Genomic DNA, 25116 nt, shown 5'->3' with positions numbered 1-25116 from the left:
GCGCTTCCTAAAGAGCTGTTTCTTTCTGGACCTTTTCTCCCGGGGTGTCAGCCTCGGTGCCTCAGGTGGGTGGGTGGGTGGGTGGGTGGGGGGGTGGGGGGGGTTTAATAATGGGATTAGGACTGGTCGACTGACTGAGACGCTGGTACAGCTCACAGGAGAGATAACACAGCATTTCCTAGAGGTCCTGCAGGATGCACATGGTGTATGTGTCAGTCTGCTGTTGGTGATGCAAGCTACAGCTCAGTAACAGTACTAATCATGCAAATCATAAAGAACCACAGAGGGACCAGGCACTAAGGGACACGGGTTTTACTTTATTTTTTACTATTTTCTACATTGTAGAATAATAGTGAAGAAATCAAAACTATGAAATAACACATGGAATCATGTAGTAACCAAAAAAAGTGTTAAACAAATCTAAATAGATTTTAGATTTGAGATTCTTCAAAGTAGCCATCCTTTGCCTTGATGACAGCTTTGCACACTCTTGGCATTCGCTCAACCAGCTTCACCTGGAATGCTTTTCCAACAGTCTTGAAGGAGTTCCCACATATGCTGAGCAATTGTTGGTTGCTTTTCCTTCACTCTGTGGTCCAACTCATCCCAAACCATCTCAATTGGGTTGAGGTCAGGTTATTGTGGAGGCCAGGTCATCTGATGCAGCACTCCATCACTCTCCTTCTGGGTCAAATAGCCCATACACAGCCTGGAGGTGTGTTGGGTCATTGTCCTTTGGATAAACAAATGATAGTCCCACTAAGTGCAAATTAGACAAATTAGACCAAAGGACAGACTTCCACTGGTCGAATGTCCATTGCTCATGTTTCTTGGCCCAAGCAAGTCCTCTGTACAGTTGATGTTCAGATGTGTATGTTACTTCAACTCCGTGAAGCATATATTTTGGCTGCAATTTCTGAGGCTGGTAACTCTAATGAACTGTTCCGCAGCAGAGGTAAATCTGGGTCTTCCATTTCTGTGGCGGTCCTCATGAGAGCCAGTTTCATCATAGCGCTTGAAGCGACTGCGCTTGAAGAAACTTTCGAAATTCTTGAAATGTTCCGAATTGACTGACCTTCATGTCTTAATAGTAATGATGGTCTGTACTTGCTCTTTGGTTATTTGAGCTGTTCTTGCCATAATATAGCTTGGTCTTTTACCAAATAGGGCTATCTTCTGTATACCAATCCTACTTTCTCACAACACAACGGATTGGCTCAAACGCATTAAGAAGGAAAGAAATTCCACAAATTTACTTTTAACAAGGCACATCTGTTAATTGAAATGCATTCCAGGTGACTACCTCATGAAGCTGGTTGAGAGAATGCCAAAAGCGTGCAAAGCTTTCATCAAGGCAAAGCGTGGCTACTTTGAAGAATCTCAAATCTCAAATATTTTGATTTGTTTAACACCTTTTTGTCTACTGTGTGTGTAGGTGTGTGCAGCTGTATGCAGCATTGTCTGTGTATTCCTACACATTTGACAGTTATCCTTCAGGAGTTATGCGTGTGCAGTATTTGCCAGCACTACCTGGGTAATCTTGGGTAGAATGAGCAATCTACAAATGCTCTACTCTGCAAATGTTCTACTCTGCAATAGAGATCTTGCTCAGTCTGCTACAGTGCAGATGTAGGCTATTAATTTGAGCCAGCATGCTACAGCAGGAAAATAATCCTGCAGCAACAGGAAATGTGAATTATTATGTGTATTATAATTAATGGACATTTTTGTAGGAGTTGATACATTTTTCATAGGTACAAATCTAAAATGGAAATTACAAACTTCAGAAGGCTTTTAATAAACCTCAAATTACATTTCCTGCATTTCAGTTAAGTTCTCCTGCAACAGGGTGATCAAATTAATATCCTACATATGTATCATCCGTCCCCAAGGGAGCGTCACTAAATAGCTAGGCTACCCACCACTGCACAAGGGATCAGTGACAAATCCCCTAGCAGGGGAAAGTGATCATCTCAAGGAGCATAAGCTTCTCCCAAGAAGAGAAAATACTGCCTGTCTCTCACTTTCTCTCTCCATTCTCTCTCTCTGATACAACTCAGCTATCACTGATCATAGTGAGAGAAGCTGACTTATTTAAAGCAGATGGGTTTATGCCACATGTAAAACTTAATTTTAGGTCACTTGTAGAAGTAGCTATCATCAACTGCAGTAGTGTGTCAAAAATAAGTTGACCCGATTGACTTGTAATTGTTATGTTTGTCCTACTGCAGCTAGTCAAACAGTATATGCTGAAATACACCTTTAATACAACTGTCATGATGTGCCCTGGGGGGAGGATCCAAGCCCCCCCCCCTTCAATTCAATTCAAGGGGCTTTATTGGCATTTGAAACATATGTTAACATTGCCAAAGCAAGTGAAGTAGATAATAAACAAAAGTGAAATAAACAATAAAAATGAGCAGTAAACATTACACTCACAGAAGATACAAAAGAATAAAGATATTATAAATATCATATTATGTGTATATATACAGTGTTATAACGATGTGCAAATGGTTAAAGTACAAAAGGGAAAATACATTTAAAATACATTTACAATGGTGTTTGTTCTTCACTGGTTGCCCTTTTCTTGTGGCAACAGGTCGCAAATCTAGCTGCTGTGATGGCACACTGTGGTATTTCACCCAGTAGATATGGGAGTTTATCAAAATCGGGTTTGTTTTCAAATTCTTTGTGGATCTGTGTAATCTGAGGAAAATATGTGTCTCTAATATGGTCATACATTTGGCAGGAGGTTAGGAAGTGCAGCTCAGTTTCCACCTAATTTTGTGTAGTGTGTACATAGCCTGTCTTCTCTTGAGAGCCAGGTCTGCCTACGGCGGCCTTTCTCAATAGCAAGGCTATGCTCACTGAGTCTGTACATAGTCAAAGCTTTCCTTAAGTTTGGGTCAGTAACAGTGGTCAGGTATTCTGCCACTGTGTACTCTCTGTTAAGGGCCAAATAGCATTCTAGTTTGCTCTGTTTTTTTGTTAATTACTTGACACATTGGAAATAATTATCTTTTTGTTTTCTCATGATTTGGTTGAGTCTAATTGTGTTGCTGTCCTGGGGCTCTGTGGGGTCTGTTTGTGTTTGTGAACAGAACCCCAGGACCAGCTTGCTTAGGGGACTCTTCTCCAGGTTAATCTCTCTGAAGGTGATGGCTTTGTTATGGAAGGTTTGGGAATCGCTTCCTTTTAGGTGGTTTGTAGAATTTAACGGCTATTTTCTGGATTTTGATAATTAGCAGGTATCTGCCTAATTCTGCTCTGCATGCATTATTTGGTGTTTTACGTTGTACACAGAATTCTGCATGCAGAGTCTCCATTTGGTGTTTGTCCCATTTTGTGAATGATTGGTTGGTGAGCAGACCCCAGACCTCACAACCATAAAGGGCAATGACTGATTAAACTGATTAAAGTATTTTTTGCCAGATCCTAATTGGTATGTCGAATTTTATGTTCCTTTTGATGGCATAGAATGCCCTTCTTGCCTTGTCTCTCAGATCGTTCACAGCTTTGTGGAAGTTACCTGTGGCGCTGATGTTTAGGACAAGTTATGTATCGTTTTTTTGTGTGCTCTAGGGCAATGGTGTGTAGACGGAATTTGTGCTTGTGGTCCTGGCGACTGGACCTTTTTTGGAACACCATTATTTTGGTCTTACTGAGATTTACTGTTAGGGCCCAGGTCTGGCAGAATCTGTGCACAAGATCTAGGTGCTGCTTTAGGCCCTCCTTGGTTGGAGACAGAAGCACCAGATCATCAGCAAACAGTAGACATTTGACTTCAGATTCTAGTAGGGTGAGGCCGGGTGCTGCAGACTATTCTAGTGCCCTCGCCAATTTGTTGATATATATGTTGAAGAGGGTGGGGCTTAAGCTGCATCCCTGTCTCACCCCACGGCCCTGTGGGAAGAAATGTGTGTTTTTGCCTATTTTAACCGCACACTTGTTGTTTGTGTACATGGATTTTATTATGTTGTATGTTTTTCCCCCAACACCACTTTCTATCAATTTGTATAGCAGAACCTTATGTCAAATTGAGTCAAAGGCTTTTTTTTTAAATCAACAAAGCATGACTTTGCCTTTGTTTTGGTTTGTTTGTTTGTCAAATAGGGTGTGCAGGGTGAATACGTGGTCTGTCGTACAATAATTTAGTAAAAAGCCAATTTTACATTTGCCCAGTACATTGTTTTCACTTAGGAAATGTACGAGTCTGCAGGTAATGATAATGCAGAGGATTTTCCCAAGGTTGCTGTTGACGCCTATCCCAGTTAAGAATTTGTTCTTAACTGACTTGCCTATTTAAATAAAGGTAAATAATAATTATTATTATTATTGGGGTGAAATTTGTCTCCACTTTTGTGGATTGGGGTGATCAGTCCTTGGTTCCAAATATTGGGGAAGATGCCAGAGCTAAGCATCATGTTAAAGAGTTTTAGTATAGCCAATTGGAATTTGTTGTCTGTATATATGATAATTTCATTGAGAATTTCATTGAGGATACCATCAACACCATGTCCTCCATACAGCATCTCACCACCAGACATTCTGCTCTCAACCTGTTAAATAAAAACGCTGTTTGATCCATCAGTCCAGACAGTGTTGTTGTAGTCTAAGTAGTGATAGGCCATAGATGTATTGACCCCCATGTCTCCTCCAGTCTCTATGTCCCAGCCAGCGTTCAGAGGAGTTGGCTTTATAGATTTCCAAACTGTGTTTATCTTCTAGATCACCAGAGCCAAGCAAAGGAGACAGGCGTTTGATTTATCCCCCTCTTCCAGAGAGAGGAAGGGAAGAGGGAGGGAGGGACAAGGGCATGGTGAACCATTAAAAAAGCAGCGAGGCGGCAGCAGCAGCATCGTGTGTGTGTGTGATGTTGGTGTGTCTAAGTTTGCTTTGTTAAGAGACTGTCGCGCAGTTCCTGTTTCTGTCATCATCAGTCTCTCCAACCGGCTGGTTATGACACCTGGCTGTTCTGTTGTTGGGTGATTAATGGGGAATGAATGAGATGCAGCGAGGGTAAGACTACTTGGCCCAGTTACTCAGGTCTAGAAAACAACAACGCCACCTGTAAACTGCTCATCTTTAAGAGACTGTGTGCTTGATATCTGACTGTGTGGGCAGTGGTGACTCGTCTCGTACTGGCCAAAGTTTTCAGAGACCTTTAACTTTTTTATTCATTACTTCTCAGTCCTCGCCTGTGGCATCCATTTTAAATTTCCACGTCAATCAAAGGAGGACATAGGGCAAATCCTTTGATGTGCTGGACCTGGGCAGCCATCCACTGTGTTGGAGCATGTACGCCTCATCCTACTCATCCGGTCTCTCTCTTCCTCCCCTGATGTGCTGGACCTGGGCAGCCATCCACTGTGTTGGAGCATGTACGCCTCATCCTACTCATCCGGTCTCTCTCTTCCTCCCCTGATGTGCTGGACCTGGGCAGCCATCCACTGTGTTGGAGCGTGTACGCCTCATCCTACTCATCCGGTCTCTCTCTTCCTCCCCTGATGTGCTGGACCTGGGCAGCCATCCACTGTGTTGGAGCGTGTACGCCTCATCCTACTCATCCGGTCTCTCTCTTCCTCCCCTGATGTGCTGGACCTGGGCAGCCATCCACTGTGTTGGAGCGTGTACGCCTCATCCTACTCATCCGGTCTCTCTCTTCCTCCCCTGATGTGCTGGACCTGGGCAGCCATCCACTGTGTTGGAGCGTGTACACCTCATCCTACTCATCCGGTCTCTCTCTTCCTCCCCTGATGTGCTGGACCTGGGCAGCCATCCACTGTGTTGGAGCGTGTACGCCTCATCCGGTCTCTCTCTTCCTCCCCTGATGTGCTGGACCTGGGCAGCCATCCACTGTGTTGGAGCGTGTACGCCTCATCCTACTCATCCGGTCTCTCTCTTCCTCCCCTGATGTGCTGGACCTGGGCAGCCATCCACTGTGTGGGAGCGTGTACGCCTCATCCTACTCATCCGGTCTCTCTCTTCCTCCCCTGCTACTCCTGACCCATGGCTAATCAATCAGTCATTGTTTTGACCACCTCTTCAAACCGTAAACCAAAAACCCAAGCCCTGAGGGCAATCTCCTTCTCCATGTTATCCCATATGGCCGCCTCATCATCTCTCCGCACTTCGACACTCATCATTTTAATCTGCTCATCAATCAATGCATCATTATGGATTGGGTTTTCCTGGGCTTGGCTGGCATATTGCCGTGCCTCCCGTATGTATTACCCTAGCGATCACCAAGTCTCTCCCCGTCTGGGAGAAGCAGCCTGTGAAGATGTAGGTGGTCAGCTGACCCCAGAGTTGAAGGGAAACATGACAGCCTATTTCTAGCCAGCCACAGAGACCGGGACCTGGCATAGGGGTCTAATAAACGACCAGCAGGGATGGTTTTCCTGGAGCACCCTGTCATTGTTAAGTAAGCACTAACATCGCTTGGGGATGAAGGAAGGCAAGTGCAGCCATGTGAATGGGAAATTAGCCACCAGGCAAAAACTGGTTGAATCAATGTTGTTACCATGTCATTTCAATTTATAAAAATCATTGGGGTGACGTTGAATCAATGTGGAAAACTGATTGGATTTGCAAAAAGTCATCAATGTATGGGCATTTCATATTTTTTTCAACCAACTTTGAACCTAGAACCAATAAGGTGGTGACATTTTTTGATTTCACGTTAAATATACGTTAGTTTATAACTCAACCAAGTGTGTGAAATGTATGTGAAATGGGACCAGTGTGTATATTTAAAGGGAATGGATCTCTGTAAGACAAGCCATTTGTATTAATTGGTGCAATATCTAAAAGGACTGGTAGTACCGAGCGGAGCTGGTTTTAAGGAACAATGTTCCCGCTGTGAAAGAAACAGCTAATGATGTTGACAGAGTGTTTCTTTCAAAGCGAGCCTTGCCAAGACCATGGTAAAAAAAAAACTTGTACAAATGAGGTCTGTGTTGTGAGGACATCAAATGGCTTCGGCACTCGCGGAGCAGCACAACAGCAGAGGTTGTTATCTGAAAAATTTAGCGCAATATATTGGTCTCCGGGAACGTGTGGTTGATACTCCAGGGAGTCTGGATGAGGACACGTTCTGTGTGCATTGCTGCACTTGTGACTTATTATACAATCTCCCCTGGGTTCAAACACCATACTTCTCTTTAATGAGATACTTTCGTGAGATCGTCTATGTTACAGCTTCTGGTTTAGCATTGTAGTTAAGTTATTTTTGTGTTGCGGTGTTGATCTAGCTGTAACCCAGTACGTTTACATGGACCTGTTTATGAGGGTTACGGCTCGGAGGATGCGTAGCTGAGAGAGAGATGCACTGTTTAACCGTTGTTCGCTGCCAGCTCTGTAGTCAATATTCTTTCCGAGCTTGGCTCGCTCACTCCCCTGGGTTGCCATGGAAACGGCACACTACTCGCTCGCTTCCTGCCTCTCCCTATCGTGTTGCTGTGAGATGGGCAGGAACTCTCGGACACGGCGGGCGGAGACTGGTGTAGTGGTCAAAGAGGTTCCTGCTGGGAAGGCACCGCTAGAGTTAAAAAGTGTGTCTCCATGGCAACCAGCTTGATATCGACCAGTCTGCCCTTTAAGCCGTTCCCTGCTGCCCTCGCCCCATGGGCACTAGTTGGCATCAAAGCCTTCCCTCTGATACAGCTCTGCCATTCATCACTGCTCACCAAGCTCCTGCTGATCACTCTTGTTGATCATCATGACATAAGATCAGAGTGGGCAGAGAGAGACATGATGTGTCTGGCCCCCTACACAGACAATGAAACGACTGACAGTCCATCATTTAGCTTGGAAACTAGATTCAACCACTCACATCTCTCACTCTGTAGACATTTTCAGCTTTATAAACAACTTTTAAATTCCACAATTATTTCAGTATTCCACTCTCTGTGACACACTGCTTCCAGATTCTCACTATTGTCCCATTCAACAGTCTCTTCCCACTTCAGCTGAATGTTATTTTCATGATTACAGCACAACAGAGACGGTTGTATAAAGTAACTGTGCAAGATCACTCCCTGTATCCCCTCCTCTCTCAGTCCATCATTAGTCAGCTTGGTACTTCCAAACTGATCTCCAAGCAGTAGAGAGAGGATCACATCACATGTACCCTTCCGTCAGCCCAGATCAGAGGAATATTAAAACAATCCCATCAGCCAACTTCAAACGGAGCCGGGTGGGAAAAAAGAAACGAGGACATCTAGAATATTCACCTGAACTGCCTTAGCCATCTTCCACTTCCAGAACCCTGTCACCACATCTGAGGAACTTGGGAAAGAAAGGAAGGATCCACGCTGAATAGTGAGGAAGTTTTTCTAATCTAATGGGGAGAGGATGAGGCTATACTAGGGCCCGTCTCTTTCTGTTCAACTAAAAACTCAGGGAAGGGATTTTTGTTAGACATCAAGCATTGATGAGACACCTGGGTTGATTAGTGATGAAGAAGTAACCCTGTGGGGGAATTATCTTGGAGGCTTGTAGCTCTCCATCAGAGTGGAGGAAATTGCTTTTCTATTGCTGCTCATTCAGCACAGTCAGTAAGCAGTTCCCAGTCTGTAGCTGGGTCCCGTCCAAAAAGCCTTGTTACTTTATGATACTATACTACTACTACTCAGGTTATACTACTACTCATTCCCTCTCATGGAAGCGCATCAAAACATTATTTGGTTGATTTTTTATTTTCTTCTACTCACATGATTACACAGTGTGTCAACAATTGTTGTTTTCCCTGTGAGGCTGCATTTCTTGTCACTGTGGCTCCTCGTTGGCATGCGCTCGATACTCGGCGGGTCTGCCGCCGGTAGTTAATTGTAACACCTGTTCCCAATCACCTCTTCTGCTCTTCTGCCCTAGAGGTTCATGGGAGACAGTGTCCTCTGTGCAATGTGTCAGGCTACTGTAATACTACAGCTCTTTATGAGTATGATAAAGGGCTTGTCATATCTGAGCGAGGGGTTGAGTGTGAGTGTCCGTGACTCTTTAGAGGGATTGAGGCATATGGCAGGGTTGGGTTTACTCATGAGATGCGATGAAAGAGTGACCGATCGAGAGAGAGAATGAGGGAATTAAAGAGAGGAAGGGGAAAATGAGAGAGAGAGAGCTGGCTGTGTGATTCATGTTGTCCTCTGTCACAGCGTCAGGAGTGTGTGACTCTCTCGGCTACCTGAGAGAGTCAGGAAGAGGTGACGCAAGAGGTTTTAGTCCGCCCAAAATCTGTCCATGAAAATAAGGAATTTTTGTACGGAGATCAATGAGTGTCAACAAAAAATGTTATTGCTGATTTGCTGTGTGTGGCTTATTTGATCGAATAGAAGTTTCGTAATGGTTAGGTTGTTATGAAAGCACTGATATAAGTGGACGCACATGGCATTTCTGCAACTTTATATCAGAGCCTGTTGTCATGGATATAACCCGTTTAGCATGGACTTTGCCATTGACGGCTTCCACCATTTTATAGTAGTCATCTGGGTGGGGATTCCTATGTGTTGGGAGCAATCAGCCAATGAAGAAGAAGAAAATGGAATCCTTTAAAATGGAGCCCTGTAACAATGTGCTCTGAGAGTCAGATAGCAAGTTTCATACAGAGATTTAAACCAGAGGGGGTCCGTCAGTGGGCTTTCATAGAGAGATTTAAACCAGAGGGGGTCCGTCAGTGGGCTTTCATAGAGGGATTTAAACCAGAGGAGGTCCGTCAGTGGGCTTTCATGGAGAGATTTAAACCAGAGGGGGTCCGTCAGTGGGCTTTCATAGAGAGATTTAAACCAGAGGGGGTCCGTCAGTGGGCTTTAATAGAGGGATTTAAAACAGAGGGGGTCAGTCAGTGGGCTTTCATAGAGGGATTTAAACCAGAGGGGGTCCGTCAGTGGGCTTTCATAGAGGGATTTAAACCAGAGGGGGTCCGTCAGTGGGCTTTCATAGAGGGATTTAAACCAGAGGGGGTCCGTCAGTGGGCTTTCATAGAGGGATTTAAACCAGAGGGGGTCCGTCAGTGGGCTTTCATAGAGGGATTTAAAACCAGGAAAACAATATTTATGCCTATGAGGATTATCATAATGATTCATGTAGTGATGAAAAAGACAGATGTTTTTTTATATTCCTATGTCTGACAATGGGTTGAATGGGTCATTTTGTTGTTGCATTTCACGATAAACTACACTATGCTGCCTTGGGAGACAGTAATGACATGAGTTTAGCTTTTTTTAATATAAATGAAGAAATGGAAGATATCTGTCCTGCAAATACAAGAGCATGGTCCTGCATGGCCTAGTGGGTAGAGCACAGCAACATCAGGATGGTGGGTTAGATTCCCGCTGGGGCCACCCATACAGAAAAACATCAGGATTGTGGGTTAGATTCCCGCTGGGGCCACCCATACAGAAAAACATCAGGATTGTGGGTTAGATTCCCGCTGGGGCCACCCATACAGAAAAACATCAGGATTGTGGGTTAGATTCCCGCTGGGGCCACCCATACAGAAAAACATCAGGATTGTGGGTTAGATTCCCGCTGGGGCCACCCATACAGAAAAACATCAGGATTGTGGGTTAGATTCCCGCTGGGGCCACCCATACAGAAAAACATCAGGATTGTGGGTTAGATTCCCGCTGGGGCCACCCATACAGAAAAACATCAGGATTGTGGGTCAGATTCCCGCTGGGGCCACCCATACAGAAAAACATCAGGATTGTGGGTTAGATTCCCGCTGGGGCCACCCATACAGAAAAACATCAGGATTGTGGGTTAGATTCCCGCTGGGGCCACCCATACAGAAAAACATCAGGATTGTGGGTTAGATTCCCGCTGGGGCCACCCATACAGAAAAACATCAGGATTGTGGGTTAGATTCCCGCTGGGGCCACCCATACAGAAAAACATCAGGATTGTGGGTTAGATTCACGCTGGGGCCACACATACAGAAAAACATCAGGATGGTGGGTTAGATTCCCACTGGGGCCACCCATACAGAAAAACATCAGGATGGTGGGATAGATTCCCACTGGGGCCACCCATACAGAAAAACATCAGGATTGTGGGTTAGATTCCCGCTGGGGCCACACATACAGAAAAACATCAGGATTGTGGGTTAGATTCCTACTGGGGCCACTCATACAGAAAAACATCAGGATTGTGGGTTAGATTCCCGCTGGGGCCACCCATACAGAAAAACATCAGGATGGTGGGTTAGATTCCCGCTGGGGCCACCCATACAGAAAAACATCAGGATGGTGGGTTAGATTCCCACTGGGGCCACCCATACAGAAAAACATCAGGATGGTGGGTTAGATTCCCGCTGGGGCCACCCATACAGAAAAACATCAGGATGGTGGGTTAGATTCCCACTGGGGCCACCCATACAGAAAAACATCAGGATGGTGGGTTAGATTCCCGCTGGGGCCACCCATACAGAAAAACATCAGGATGGTGGGTTAGATTCCCGCTGGGGCCACCCATACAGAAAAACATCAGGATGGTGGGTTAGATTCCCACTGGGGCCACCCATACAGAAAAACATCAGGATGGTGGGTTAGATTCCCGCTGGGGCCACCCATACAGAAAAAAGGTGTATGCACACGACTGTGAACCGCTTTGGATAAAATCATCTGCTAAAGTGCATATACTATAACGCTCTGCATTTTCGATGATGGAATCAAAAAATATCTGAAAACAAAATGATCTGAAATATTCTTCATGAGGAGTCACAACAGTGTACCCTTGTACATTTGGTAAGAATAAGGCATGTAGAAACTTGTGTTTCGGACGACTGTTTATTCCCCCCCCCTGGCTATTATGAATAGCTAATAACAGTATAACTGCTGTGATCTTGCCTGGGCCTGGGGCTGATACAGACGTGGGCGGCTTGCTGCAGAATGATTGGGTTATTCATTTGATCCTCAATCACTTTTACGGCACACTGTCCTCCAGGGACCATCCATAAACCCCTCTGCTTTAGGAATGGAGAACAGAAGCAGATTTCTCTGCTGTGAATAGGATAGGACTTTTTCCCAGTCAGGGTAGAAAAGACACAAAGGTCAAAGTAATCAATTGCAGAACAAATGCAACATATCTATTGGTTTAATTAAGAACCACCATTGCTGCTCAATTAAGGACAGGATGGAGTAGTCTTGCTGGTTGAACTCACTTCCTTTCCTCTCTTTATGTGTCAGATGGTGTCACGATCGTCGTAGTGAAGAGACCAAAGCGCAGCGTGGTGTGAATACATTCTTTTAATGTTAGACGAATGAACACGAAGATCACTAAACAAACAAACAAACAAACAAACAAACAAACAAACAAACAAGACGACCGTGACCGCTAACAATACTGTGTGCAAACATACAACATCACATAGACAATAACCCACGAACCACAATACAAAACAGGCTACCTAAATATGGTTCCCAATCAGAGACAACGACAAACACCTGCCACTGATTGAGAACCATATCAGGCCAAAACACATAGAAACAGACTAACTAGACATGCAACATAGAATGTCCACTCATATCACACCTTGACGAAACAAAACATAGAAACAAACAACGCAAATAATGGTCAGAGTGTGACAGATGGGACGCATTGGGATTCTAACCCTGTATCCTCCCGATGGTACTTTCATTCAGCAAGCCATCCCTCTATCTTCTCCCCCATCCACACTCCCTCTATGTATTCCCACCTTCCTCCTCTCCTCTCTCCCTAGGAAAGAAAACAACAGGCACCTCATATAACTCTTACTCTGTTCAGACACTCGTTGTATAAACTAATAGTGCGTGTTCCTGACATGATGCTCTTTGCCTCTCTGTCTGCCTGCTCCACCTGTGCACAGTAGAGAAGCAACACCTACAATTGATGTCATTCTGCGCCTGAGCCATAGAGACAGAGTGCTCAGCTCTTTCCCTCTCTCCTTCTGTCCCTCTCTCTTTCTAATCTCATTCCTTTGCCTTTATCTCTCCCCCTCTCCTTCCCTGTCTGCTTCCTTGTAATCCTTGTCGGCCCCAATGACAAGTGAAACAAGTTGTTGTGGAGGGAGAGAGAAAAAGAAGCATGCCCATGCTATAGTCTGCCTGAGTGTGTTGGATGCATACAGAGATGAGGGGGAAGAATGCACTCTAATCCAAACCACAGAGCAGCTCATGTAAGCCAGTTGGGTGAATGCAGCAGGTCTCCAATGGGGGTTTCAGCACCTCTTGATTGGACAGCTCCCTGCTAGCATTACAATTCAACGGTCTAAAATGAATCTCTTTGGCTGTAATCGCATTGACTGCTCTGTTTGTACAGTCAATGTGCGGTGCTGTAATTGGCTGTGCGTGTGCGTGCACATGGGTGTTTGCATTTGTGCTTTTGATGAGCTAATGAGCCTGGCCATATGCAGAAGACGGCACAGCATCCATGTCACACAGCCTGCATCCCCACATTACCCTCAGCCTTTAACACACTGAGCCTGTGACCAGCAGCACTATGGGACGATTAAGGGGAAAGGTGTGAGAGGATTCGCACAGGAGAGGAGAGAGCCCAATTTTCATCTATCTGTCTCTGCCCCAATTTACTCTCTCTATATATGCATTTGGCATGGTTCACCTTCGCACTGAAAGAAAACCTGCACGCACAAACACAGCCTCAATCCCAACCAACCAGCCAGCCTCAATCCCAACCAACCAGCCAGCCTCAATCACAACCAACCAGCCAGCCTCAATCACAACCAACCAGCCAGCCTCAATCACAACCAACCAGCCAGCCTCAATCACAACCAACCAGCCAGCCTCAATCACAACCAACCAGCCAGCCTCATTCACAACCAACCAGCCAACCTCAATCAAGACATTAAGCAGCCGTGGAGTGAAAGGGCGGAGAACTGGGGCTGTAATCTGTCTGTCTGTGTTGAGGAGAAGCAGCAACAGTTGGCGGGAGGATGGAGACGAGGAGTGAGAGGTCTGAAAGTTCCCGACTCTGACTCCTCCACTCCCCGAGTTTTGGTCCCATGTTTCATGAGCTGAAATAAAAGATCCCTGAAATGTTCCATATGCACAAAAAGCTAATTTCTCTCATGTTGTGCACACATTTGTTAACATTTGTTAACATTTCTCCTTTGTCAAGATAATCCATCCACCTGACAGGTGTGGCATATCAAGAAGCTGATTAAACAGCATGGTCATTACACAGGTGCACATTGTGCTGGGGGCAATAAAAGGCCACTCTAAAATGTGCAGTTTTGTCACAACACAATTTCATAGATGTTTTGAGTGAGCATGCAATTGGCATGCTGACTGCAGGAATGTCCATCAGAGCAGTTTCCAGAGAATTTAATGTTCATTTCTCTACCATAAGCCTCTAACATCGTTTTAGAGAATTTGACAGTACGTCCAACCGGCCTCACAACCGCAGACCACGTGTATGGCGACGTGTGGACGAGAGGTTTGCTGATGTCAACGTTGTGAACAGAGTGCCCCATGGTGGCGTCAGTGGCTCATTAATTGTCATTGGCTCATTAATTGACTTATTCAATGTTTGCCTGAGACTTAAACTTTAGGCTCCTTGTCCATTTCAGATGTAGGATCTTAACCCATTAACAGTAAAATAATCCTGCAACAACAGGATTTGAACATTTGATGTTGCCTGTTCGTTGGTTAGGCTATTAGCGGGTCAAAAGTAGGCTACATGAAAAGTGCAATACTGTTAATATAACCGTGTGTTAGTGTGGGTTTTCAGGGACTTTTGTAAATCACGAGGCTCATCTGCATTTCCTGTGTTGCAGGAAAATTGATAACAAAAGTGATCAAATTAAGATCCTACATCTGTAGGTTCCCATGCTCTCTCCTCATTCTGCATCTCCATGGTTCACTGCAAGAGGAAGTGAACGGGTCAATTATGTTTTTATTGTTAATGATGAGTTCAGAGTTAGAATGACTGCCCTCCTCTCAGTCTGGACCCAAGCTATAAGACCACCTCAGGACCGTATTGTGTCATTTATGAAAAGGTCTGGAAGTGAGAGGACCATAGTCAAATGCAGAGCATCCAATCCAACGCTCTCTCACACACAGCACATATAAACAAGATCAACGTTAAAAACGAGAGAAACTCATACGTGTCCCATCCTCTGATCCGAGAACAGTGATTAGCAATGTGGATGATCAGTGCCGGAGTCTGACGCAGCGCTAACGCTCCCGGCTAGGACGATCTGTTCACAATGATTCATAAATAGAGAGGCATAGGTGATCATATCTCAATGTATTTAATTGAAATGATAATGTTTTTGTCAAATGCTATTGGTTTGGGCTACTTTACGGTCAATTTGCAGAGTACAAATTATTTTAAATTGTGTTCCGGCCCCCTGACCATCCTCTCAAGAAAAAATTGTCCCGTGGCTGAATGTAATTGGGGACCTCTAGTGTAGAGGTGGGATTAGATTATAGCTATTACATGCTTTAACATCAGTGTGCATTATTACAGACCAATCAGCACCGTTTGTATCATTACCACAATTCTGATCCATATCATCATGTCCTGTTTAACTCCAGACTAACAGGAAACCACATGTCCTGTTTAACTCCAGACTAACAGGAAACCACATGTCCTGTTTAACTCCAGACTAACAGGAAAACACATGTCCTGTTTAACTCCAGACTAACAGAAAACCACATGTCCTGTTTAACTCCAGACTAACAGGAAACCACATGTCCTGTTTAACTCCAGACTAACAGGAAACCACATGTCCTGTTTAACTCCAGACTAACAGGAAACCACATGTCCTGTTTAACTCCAGACTAACAGGAAACCACATGTCCTGTTTAACTCCAGACTAACAGGAAACCACATGTTAGTAGAGAACAGAAACACAGTGGGGAAACACTGCACCGCCCACAACCGCAGAGCTCTCCAGAGGGTAGTGAGGTCTGCACAATGCATCACCGGGGGCAAACTACTTACAGCACCCGATGTCACAGGAAGGTCAAAAAGATCATCAAGGACAACAACCACCCGAGCCACTGCCTGTTCACCCCGGTTCCAACCTGAAGGCGAGGTCAGTACAGGTGCATCAAAGCTGGGACCGAGATATTGAAAAACAGCTTCTATCTCAAGGCCATCAGATTGTTAAACAGCCACCACCAGCACAGAGAGACGACTGCCTACCTACAGACTTGATATCACTGGCCACTTTAATAAATGGAACACTAGTCACTTTAATAATGCCACTAAGAATGTTTACATCTCTCGCATTACTCATCTCATATGTATATACTGTATCCTTCACTATCTATTCTTTACTATCTATTGCATCTTAGCCGCTTTCACTGCTCATCCATATATTTTTTACTTATATACTCTCATCCCATTCCTTTACTCGATTGTGTGTATTAGGTTTTGTTGTGGAATTGTTGCTATTACCTGTTAGATTTTGCTGCACTGTCGGATCTAGATCCATAAGCATTTCGCTACACTCGCAATGACATCTGCTAACCATGTGTATGTGGCCAGTAAAATTTGATTTGATTTGTGTTTCTTTCTCACTTTCTCCAGTTCCTCTCCTCCCCTTTCAATTCAATTCGAAGGGCTTTATTGGCATGGGAAACATATGTTAACATTGCCAAAACAGGTGAAATAGATCATAAAAAATGAACAGTAAATATTACACTCACAAAAGTTTCAAAAGAATAGACACATTTCAAATATCATGTTATGTCTATATACAGTGTTGTAACGATGTGCAAAAATAAAAAGTACATTGTGGAAAATAAATAATAATAAATAATGAATAAAAACCATTGTATTTACAATGGTGTTTTTTTTCCACTGGTTGCTCTTTTCTTGTGGGAACAGGTCACCAATATTCCTGCTGTGATGCTCTATCATTTCCTGAGGTTCTGTGAGTGAATGAGAGGGAGGGAGGAAGAAAAGAGAGAAGGATGGAGAGAAAGAGAGGGCTGCTCTTTGATTTCCTGAGATTGTGTCTTAAGTAGATAGATTTATCTCTCTGTACTCTCTCGCTGACTCTTTAGCTTAGCCTCTGACAGCAATGTCCACGACTGTTAACACACACAAATGCCTCTACTACGGACTCTGCTGCTGTGACTGTGTGGGACTGCTAGATATCCTCTGACAATACTTTTATTGATCTGTTACCACAGCCTGCACTGACGTCTCCGTGTTATTGTCACACACTCTGAACAAGTGAATTGAATTGAAGACAGTCCCAGTGTCTCTGGCTGGAGTGGGTGTGCGTACTGTTTGTGTCCATGGGGAGCTGCAGTGGTCACTCTGACAGTGGTCAGGAGATCAGGAGAGGGAATCAATCAGCTAGTGAACAGAGGAGAGGAGAGATTACAGGAGTAAGGGAACAGGAGAGACTACAGGGGGAGGATGAGAGGAGGGACTACAGAAGGGGTGGAGGAGAGGAGGGACTACAGGGGGGGAGGAGGAGAGACTACAGGGGGAGGATGAGAGGAGGGACTACAGAAGGGGTGGAGGAGAGGAGGGACTACAGGAGGGGAGGAGGAGGGACTACAGGGGGAGGATGAGAGGAGGGACTACAGGGGGGGAGGAGGAGAGACTACAGGGGGAGGATGAGAGGAGGGACTACAGAAGGGGTGGAGGAGAGGAGGGACTACAGGAGGAGGATGAGAGGAGGGACTACAGGGGGGGGGAGGAGAGACTACAGGGGGAGGATGAGAGGAGGGACTACAGAAGGGGTGGAGGAGAGGAGGGACTACAGAAGGAGAGACTACAGGGGGAGGAGGGACTACAGGGGGAGGATGAGAGGAGGGACTACAGAAGGGGGGGAGGAGAGGAGGGACTACAGGAGGAGGGACTACAGAAGGGGGGGAGGAGGGACTACAGAGGGAGGATGAGAGGAGGGACTACAGAAGGGGTGGAGGAGAGGAGGGACTACAGGAGGGGAGGAGAAGAGACTACAGGGTGAGGAGGGACTACAGAAGGGGTGGAGGAGAGGAGGGACTACAGAAGGGGAGGAGGAGAGGAGGGACTACAGAAGGGGAGGGGGAGAGGAGGGACTACAGAAGGGGAGGAGGAGAGGAGGGACTACAGAAGGGGAGGAGGAGAGGAGGGACTACAGAAGGGGAGGAGGAGAGGAGGGACTACAAAAGGGGTGGAGGAGAGGAGGGACTACAGAAGGGGTGGAGGAGAGGAGGGACTACAGAAGGGGAGGAGGGACTACAGAAGAGGAAGAGGAGAGGAGGGACTACAGAAGGGGTGGAGGAGAGGAGGGACTACAGAAGGGGTGGAGGAGAGGAGGGACTACAGAAGGGGTGGAGGAGAGGAGGGACTACAGAAGGGGAGGAGGAGAGGAGGGACTACAGAAGGGGAGGAGGAGAGGAGGGACTACAGAAGGGGTGGAGGAGAGGAGGGACTACAGGGGGAGGAGGAGAGACTACAGGGTGAGGAGGGACTACAGTAGGGGTGGAGGAGAGGAGGGACTACAGTAGGGGTGGAGGAGAGGAGGGACTACAGAAGGGGAGGAGGAGAGACTACAGAAGGGGTGGAGGAGAGGAGGGACTACAGAAGGGGAGGAGGGACTACAGAAGGGGTGGAGGAGAGGAGGGACTACAGGGGGAGGAGGAGAGACTACAGGGTGAGGAGGGACTACAGTAGGGGTGGAGGAGAGGAGGGACTACAGTAGGGGTGGAGGAGAGGAGGGACTACAGAAGGGGTGGAGGAGAGGAGGGACTACAGAAGGGGAGGAGGAGAGGAGGGACTACAAAAGGGGTGGAGGAGAGGAGGGACTACAGTAGGGGTGGAGGAGAGGAGGGACTACAGGAGGAGAGGAGGGACTACAGTAGGAGAGGGACTACAGTAGGGGTGGAGGAGAGGAGGGACTACAGAAGGGGTGGAGGAGAGGAGGGACTACAGAAGGGGAGGAGGAGAGGAGGGACTACAAAAGGGGTGGAGGAGAGGAGGGACTACAAAAGGGGTGGAGGAGAGGAGGGACTACAGAAGGGGTGGAGGAGAGGAGGGACTACAAAAGGGGTGGAGGAGAGGAGGGACTACAAAAGGGGTGGAGGAGAGGAGGGACTAGAGAAGGGGTGGAGGAGAGGAGGGACTAGAGAAGGGGTGGAGGAGAGGAGGGACTAGAGAAGGGGTGGAGGAGAGGAGGGACTACAGTAGGGGTGGAGGAGAGACTACAGGGGGAAGGGAGGAGGAGAGACTGCAGAAGGAGGGATGGAGGAGAGACTACAGGGGGAGGGATGGATGAAAGACTACAGGGGGAGGGATGGAGGAGAGACTACAGGGGGAGGGGAGGAGGAAAGACTACAGGGGGAGGGAGGAGAGACTACAGTGGGAGGGATGGAGGAGAGACTACAGGGGGAGGGATGGATGGAAGAGAGACTACGGGGGGACTACAGGGGGAGGGATGGATGGAGGATAGACTACAGGGGGAGGAGGGGGAGGAGAGACATTACAGTGTGAGGGAGGGATGGAGGAGAGACTACAGGGGGAGGAGGGGGAGGAAAAGACTACAGGGGGAGGAGGGACTACAGGGGGAGGATGAGAGGAGGGACTACAACAGGAGGAGAGGAGGGACTACAGAAGGGGAGGAGGAGAGACTACAGAGGGGGAGAGGAGGGACTACAGAAGGGGTGGAGGAGGGAAGGGACTACAGGAGGGGTGGAGGAGAGACTACAGGGTGAGGAGGGACTACAGTAGGGGTGGAGGAGAGGAGGGACTACAGAAGGCGAGGAGGGATTACAGAAGGGGTGGAGGAGAGGAGGGACTACAGAAGGGGTGGAGGAGAGGAGGGACTACAGAAGGGGTGGAGGAGAGGGGGGACTACAGAAGGGGAGGAGGAGGGACTACAGAAGGGGTGGAGGAAAGGAGGAACTACAGAAGGGGTGGAGGAGAGGAGGGACTACAGAAGGGGTGGAGGAAAGGAGGGACTACAGAAGGGGTGGAGGAAAGGAGGGACTACAGAAGGGGTGGAGGAGAGGGACTACAGGAGGAGAGGAGGGACTACAGAAGGGGTGGAGGAGGGACTACAGTAGGGGTGGAGGAGAGGAGGGACTACAGTAGGGGTGGAGGAGAGGGACTACAGGAGGAGAGGAGGGACTACAGAAGGGGTGGAGGAGGGACTACAGTAGGGGTGGAGGAGAGGAGGGACTACAGAATGGGTGGAGGGGAGGAGGGACTACAGTAGGGGTGGAGGGGAGACTACAGGGGGAAGGGAGGAGGAGAGACTGCAGAAGGAGGGATGGAGGAGAGACTACAGGGGGAAGGGAGGAGGAAAGACTACAGGGGGAGGGATGGAGGAGAGACTACAGGGGGAGGGATGGAGGAGAGACTACAGGGGGAGGGATGGAGGAGAGGGGAGGAGGAAAGACTACAGAGGGAGGGATGGAGGAGAGACTACGGGGGGAGGGATGGATGGAGGAGAGACTACAGGGGGAGGGATGGATGGAGGAGAGACTACAGGGGGAGAAGGGGGAGGAGAGACTACAGGGGGAGAAGGGGGAGGAGAGACTACAGGGGGAGGAGGGGGAGGAGAGACTACAGGGGGATGGGGGGGACTACAGGGGGAGGGATGGATGGAGGAGAGACTACAGGGGGAGGATGGGGAGGAGAGACTACAGGGGGAGGAGGGGGAGGAGAGACTCTAGGGGGAGGGTGATGAGTTTAGAATACTGCATAGATATGGTATGGGTTAAGCTAACACTATCTCTCTTTGTCTCTCCCTCCACCTTTCTGTGTTTCTCCTGTACTCTCTCTTTTCTGTAATCTCCCCCTTTCTCCCACTTCTTCCTTTCTCCCTCCATCCCCCCATCCCTCCCTCCCTCTGTCTCTCCATCCCCCCTCCCTCCCTCTGTCTCTCCATCCCTCCCTCCCTCTCTCCCTCCATCCCTCCCTCCCTCTGTCTCTCCATCCCTCCGTCTCTCCATCCCTCCCTCCCTCTGTCTCTCCATCCCTCCCTCCCTCTGTCTCTCCATCCCCCCCTCCCTCTGTCTCTCCATCCCCCCATCCCTCCCTCCCTCTGTCTCTCCATCCCTCCCTCCCTCTGTCTCTCCATCCCCCCATCCCTCCCTCCCCCTGTCTCTCCATCCCCCCATCCCTCCCTCCCTCCCCCTGTCTCTCCATCCCCCCATCCCTCCCTCCCTCCTCCTATCCCAGGTACGTGCCTGATTCTGGGCTGTATGATCTACCCAGACGGCTGGGACAGTGACGAGGTGAAGAGGATGTGTGGGGAGCAGACAGACAAGTACACCCTGGGAGCGTGCTCCGTGCGCTGGGCCTACATCCTGGCTATCATGGGCATCATGGATGCCCTGATACTCTCCTTCCTGGCCTTCGTCCTGGGAAACCGTCAGGATGGGCTGATGGCTGATGAACTGCTGGATAGTAAGGACAACACTTAATCTAAAATCAGTTTGGGATTTTAGGTCATTATGAATAAGATTACATGGACAGGGGGGACCTGATTCTAGATCAGTACTCCTACCCTGAGATGCTTTGTGAATACGAGCTGTGGACTTTCCTCATGTGAGCATGCCATTCAGAGGCTGTCTCACAAAGTGATATGTGTGATAGTTCAAGTCTGTGTAAGGTCATAGTGCAATGCTCTTCAATCCTGCTCCTGTTGACCACAGGGTGTCTACCTGTCTCTGAAGGGCAGCACCGTACTGATGTGTTAGTGCAGTGCTGGACCAAACACCTGCACACCCTTTGGCTTTCCGGGACCAGGAGTGAAGAACACTGTTGCACAGAATAACAGAACCTCTGTAACTGAAGTCTGAACCCCCTCTCCTCCAGACCCTTCCACATCTCCCATATCTTGGGGTTTAATGTATTTAGGCTAATAAATAAACACTTCTCATCAACCCCCTCCTCCAAAGCCCATAGCATGGGGTGGGTGTGTATCAAATGTATCAACTGTACCCTGCTGTCAAAACCCCACACCCCACATGGTAGATATTCATATTCTGTCCCTTTTTATGCAAATATTTTCAGCATAATTTCACACACCCGAGCCACCACCAATTAACATATTTTAACTGCTTCTCACATTACACCTGCCTACTGTTATTACCGATGGGATTGGGAATTGGTGAGTCAGAGAGAGAAAGTGTGAGAATGGGAGAGAAAGATAAGAAAACAAGATGGCAGAGTCAGAGAGACTGGCTAAAACGACAAGAAGGGGGGAAGGAACAGAAAAAAGAGAGATGAAAAGAAATGGAAAGGAGAGGGAGAAAATAAGATGGAATAAAAAGGGAAAGAATTTACAGAGTCCTGAATTACTAATGGCTGTTTACACAGCTTGGCTATCAGCCTGTCTAAATGAATCACATGAGCTGATCGGCTAGGGCTGCCTGTTGGCGCAGGAGAACGCCATGGAACAGAGGGAGGATGCCGTTATCAGCTATGGGACAGGAGGAGAGAGAGAGTCTCAATTGGGCACACATTCAAATTAAGTCTAGTAAGCTCTGCTTCCAAAATCCGACACACCCTCAATTATCAATGTTATAGGGTTTCAAGATGTCTGACTTCACATTATCAGCTATAAGACGAGAAAGAGAGTGACCGAGTCTCATTTTGGCAAAGTGATTAATTGTTCTGTTGCAGTAACGCATGGTCCAGTCCAATGATTAACTGTTTATAAAGGAGGTCTCTGAGCCATTTAGATAAGGATGTCATTACCTTACCACTGATTGGTGACTTTTCCTCACTACTGCCACCCACGGGCGTGTCTCTGGTACTACAAGTACAGAAGCTCTAGTGGTATTCATAGTGACATTACCAATGCTACCCTCTCCTTTCTGTCCTCACAGAGACTGGTAATTCCATATAAACAGCCAAATACTGTACAAAGGTGGGTGTGCTTTTTTTGTGAATTGTGAATTATCTGATGTACTTTCATGGGATCAATATCCATATGCTTGTGTTGCCATTGGTAAATCTAGTTGTGTCCTTTATTCACAGGTGTTGGTGCCCATCAGAGGTAAAGATAATGTAACACAACGTTCCAGCTTCATACCTGTCACTCTGGAGGTGGAAAGGAGAGCTACTGCTGTTGGAAAGAACAGAACGAGAAAAGGACGAATGAATGAGAGGAGACATCCACTCCAAGAGAACCCACTTAGTAAAGACCAACCCCTACGGCCCTTTCTCACCCAGACATGACCTTGAGAGCAACAACAGATGGAAGACTTCATATTGTTTTATGAAATCCGTTACTGAGTGTACACAGTAGGCCGATGACTTAACGGGCGGCAGATAGCCCAGTGGTTAGAGCATTGGGTCAGTAACCGAAAGGTCGCTGGTTTGAATACCTGAGCCGACAAGGTGAAAAAAAGTCTGCCGTTGTGCCCCCTGAGTAAGGCACTTAACCCTGATTTGCTCCAGAGGCGCTGTACTACTATGACTGACCCTGTAAAACAACACATTTCACTGCACCTATCCAGTGTGTGACAATAAAACATATTAGGAAACATATGAGAAAAGTTTTGTTTGTGAAAAAGACCTTGAGATTCTGTCCCACCATTCAAGGCCCTAGCATAGAAAAACACTAATTAACCCAGCGTTTCCCAAACTCAGTCCTGGGGATCCCAAGGGGTGCACGTTTTGGTTCTTGCCCTAGCATTTGACCCAACTAATTAAAATAATGAACTAATCACCAAGCTTTGAAAACTTGAATCAGCTGTGTAGTGCTTGGGGGAAGAAAAAAAAAACATGCACCCCTTGGGATCCCCAGGACCGAGTTTGGGAAACGGTCAACTAACTCATGACCACACATGACCGCTAGGCTACAGCATTGGATTGTTCAGACGTCTGATCAAACAGAGCTGTCGTCTTTATTGTGTCAAACTCACCTCTGGACACAGACAGGACACATGTACCTGAACTGTGGATTCCTTCTTGACTTGTGTTCCACTCTTTGCTCTTCATTGGGCTCATCATTGTAAGTTTACAGTGGGTGAGCATGGTCCATGAGAACTGTAAGCACTGTCTGGCTTGCTGAGCCACCTTACTGGACTCTGTGGTGGAAGGGTCAGCGGTACCTGGGAACCTTTGGACGTCCCTACACAAAACCCTAACCTTTACCCTTACCTTAACCTTTTTAAATAGAATCTTCAACTGGGTGACATCAGAATTGGCACGTCCCAAGGATCCCATTTAGACGTGTCCGTACTGGAAGACAACGGCTGAACAGAGAGCGATGCTCCACCACTGACACCACATTAAATGTGACCAAGTTGTAGGTAAAGAAGAAATCTTGTAGCTGTAATGAATGACTGTTGTGATAGAATCAGCGAGGTAGAGATCGGAGCCATGTAGGACTAGAGGTCAAGAGCAGGCTGCCAATCATTGTGTCCTCGGCGACCCTGGAGAAAACCATGCTGAAGAACCATGTATTAAGTAGAAGAAAAGGCCTACTAACAAATACAAATAGCTGTTCTACGTGTTGGAATATTAGTTTGTCTCGACTATGATATTTACAATCGATGCAGTATGTTAAAGCTATTGATTCACTTTAGATGTGTGTGCCATACAATGTATACAGACAGTATTGTAGAGTTGCCATTTTACTATGGGAAGAAGTGTTTCCATAAAGTGTGGCTCAGTGTCTTGAATTGTATTATCTGGGAATATAACCTTAGAATCTATCTGCAACTTTATCACTAGTAGCAATGTGTCGTTAACGGAAAGTTATTCTTGCTCTCTATCCGGCACATTTTATCAATGAATAAAAATACAATTTCTTGAAGGTCAAAATATGGACGTTATGGCCGTATAAAGGGACAGAATTGGTTGAAAAGATCAGTAGCCTCCAGAGCCCATGTAAACTCAAGTCACGTAGTTTACCACTGCCACACAAACAGGGCTGCAACACAACTTTCTAACTATTATTTCAACAGTCTACTGCCAGCAGCATAGCACCCTGCATCCAACTGCTGGTTTGCCCCTGAAGCAAAGCACGGTTGGTCCCGGTCAGTCCCTTGATGGAAGACCACATGCTGCTGAAAACGGTGTTGGAGGGCCAATAGGAGGCACTCTTTCATCTGGTCTAAGGAGATCCTAATGCCCCAGGGCAGTGAAGGGGACATTGCCCTGCATAGGGTGCTGTCTTTCAGATGGGAAGTTAAATGGGTGTCCTAA

General features: G+C 46.9%; 1 protein-coding gene across 1 annotated transcript in view; it reads left to right on the top strand.

Moving 5' to 3' along the window:
* LOC109896368 (LHFPL tetraspan subfamily member 3 protein) overlaps positions 1–25116 on the top strand; it is a 32400-nt gene extending 7284 nt beyond the window's left edge. The window contains exons 2-4 of the mRNA XM_031831584.1: positions 21133–21360; positions 22788–22828; positions 22939–25116. Coding sequence (XP_031687444.1) covers positions 21133–21360; positions 22788–22807 — 248 coding nt within the window. The 3' untranslated portion in view covers positions 22808–22828; positions 22939–25116. The remainder of the gene's footprint in view (positions 1–21132; positions 21361–22787; positions 22829–22938) is intronic.

This window comes from Oncorhynchus kisutch, linkage group LG9 (genome assembly GCF_002021735.2).
Source record: "Oncorhynchus kisutch isolate 150728-3 linkage group LG9, Okis_V2, whole genome shotgun sequence".
Lineage (NCBI taxonomy): Eukaryota > Metazoa > Chordata > Actinopteri > Salmoniformes > Salmonidae > Oncorhynchus > Oncorhynchus kisutch.
This window is presented reverse-complemented; position numbering and strand designations above follow the sequence as displayed.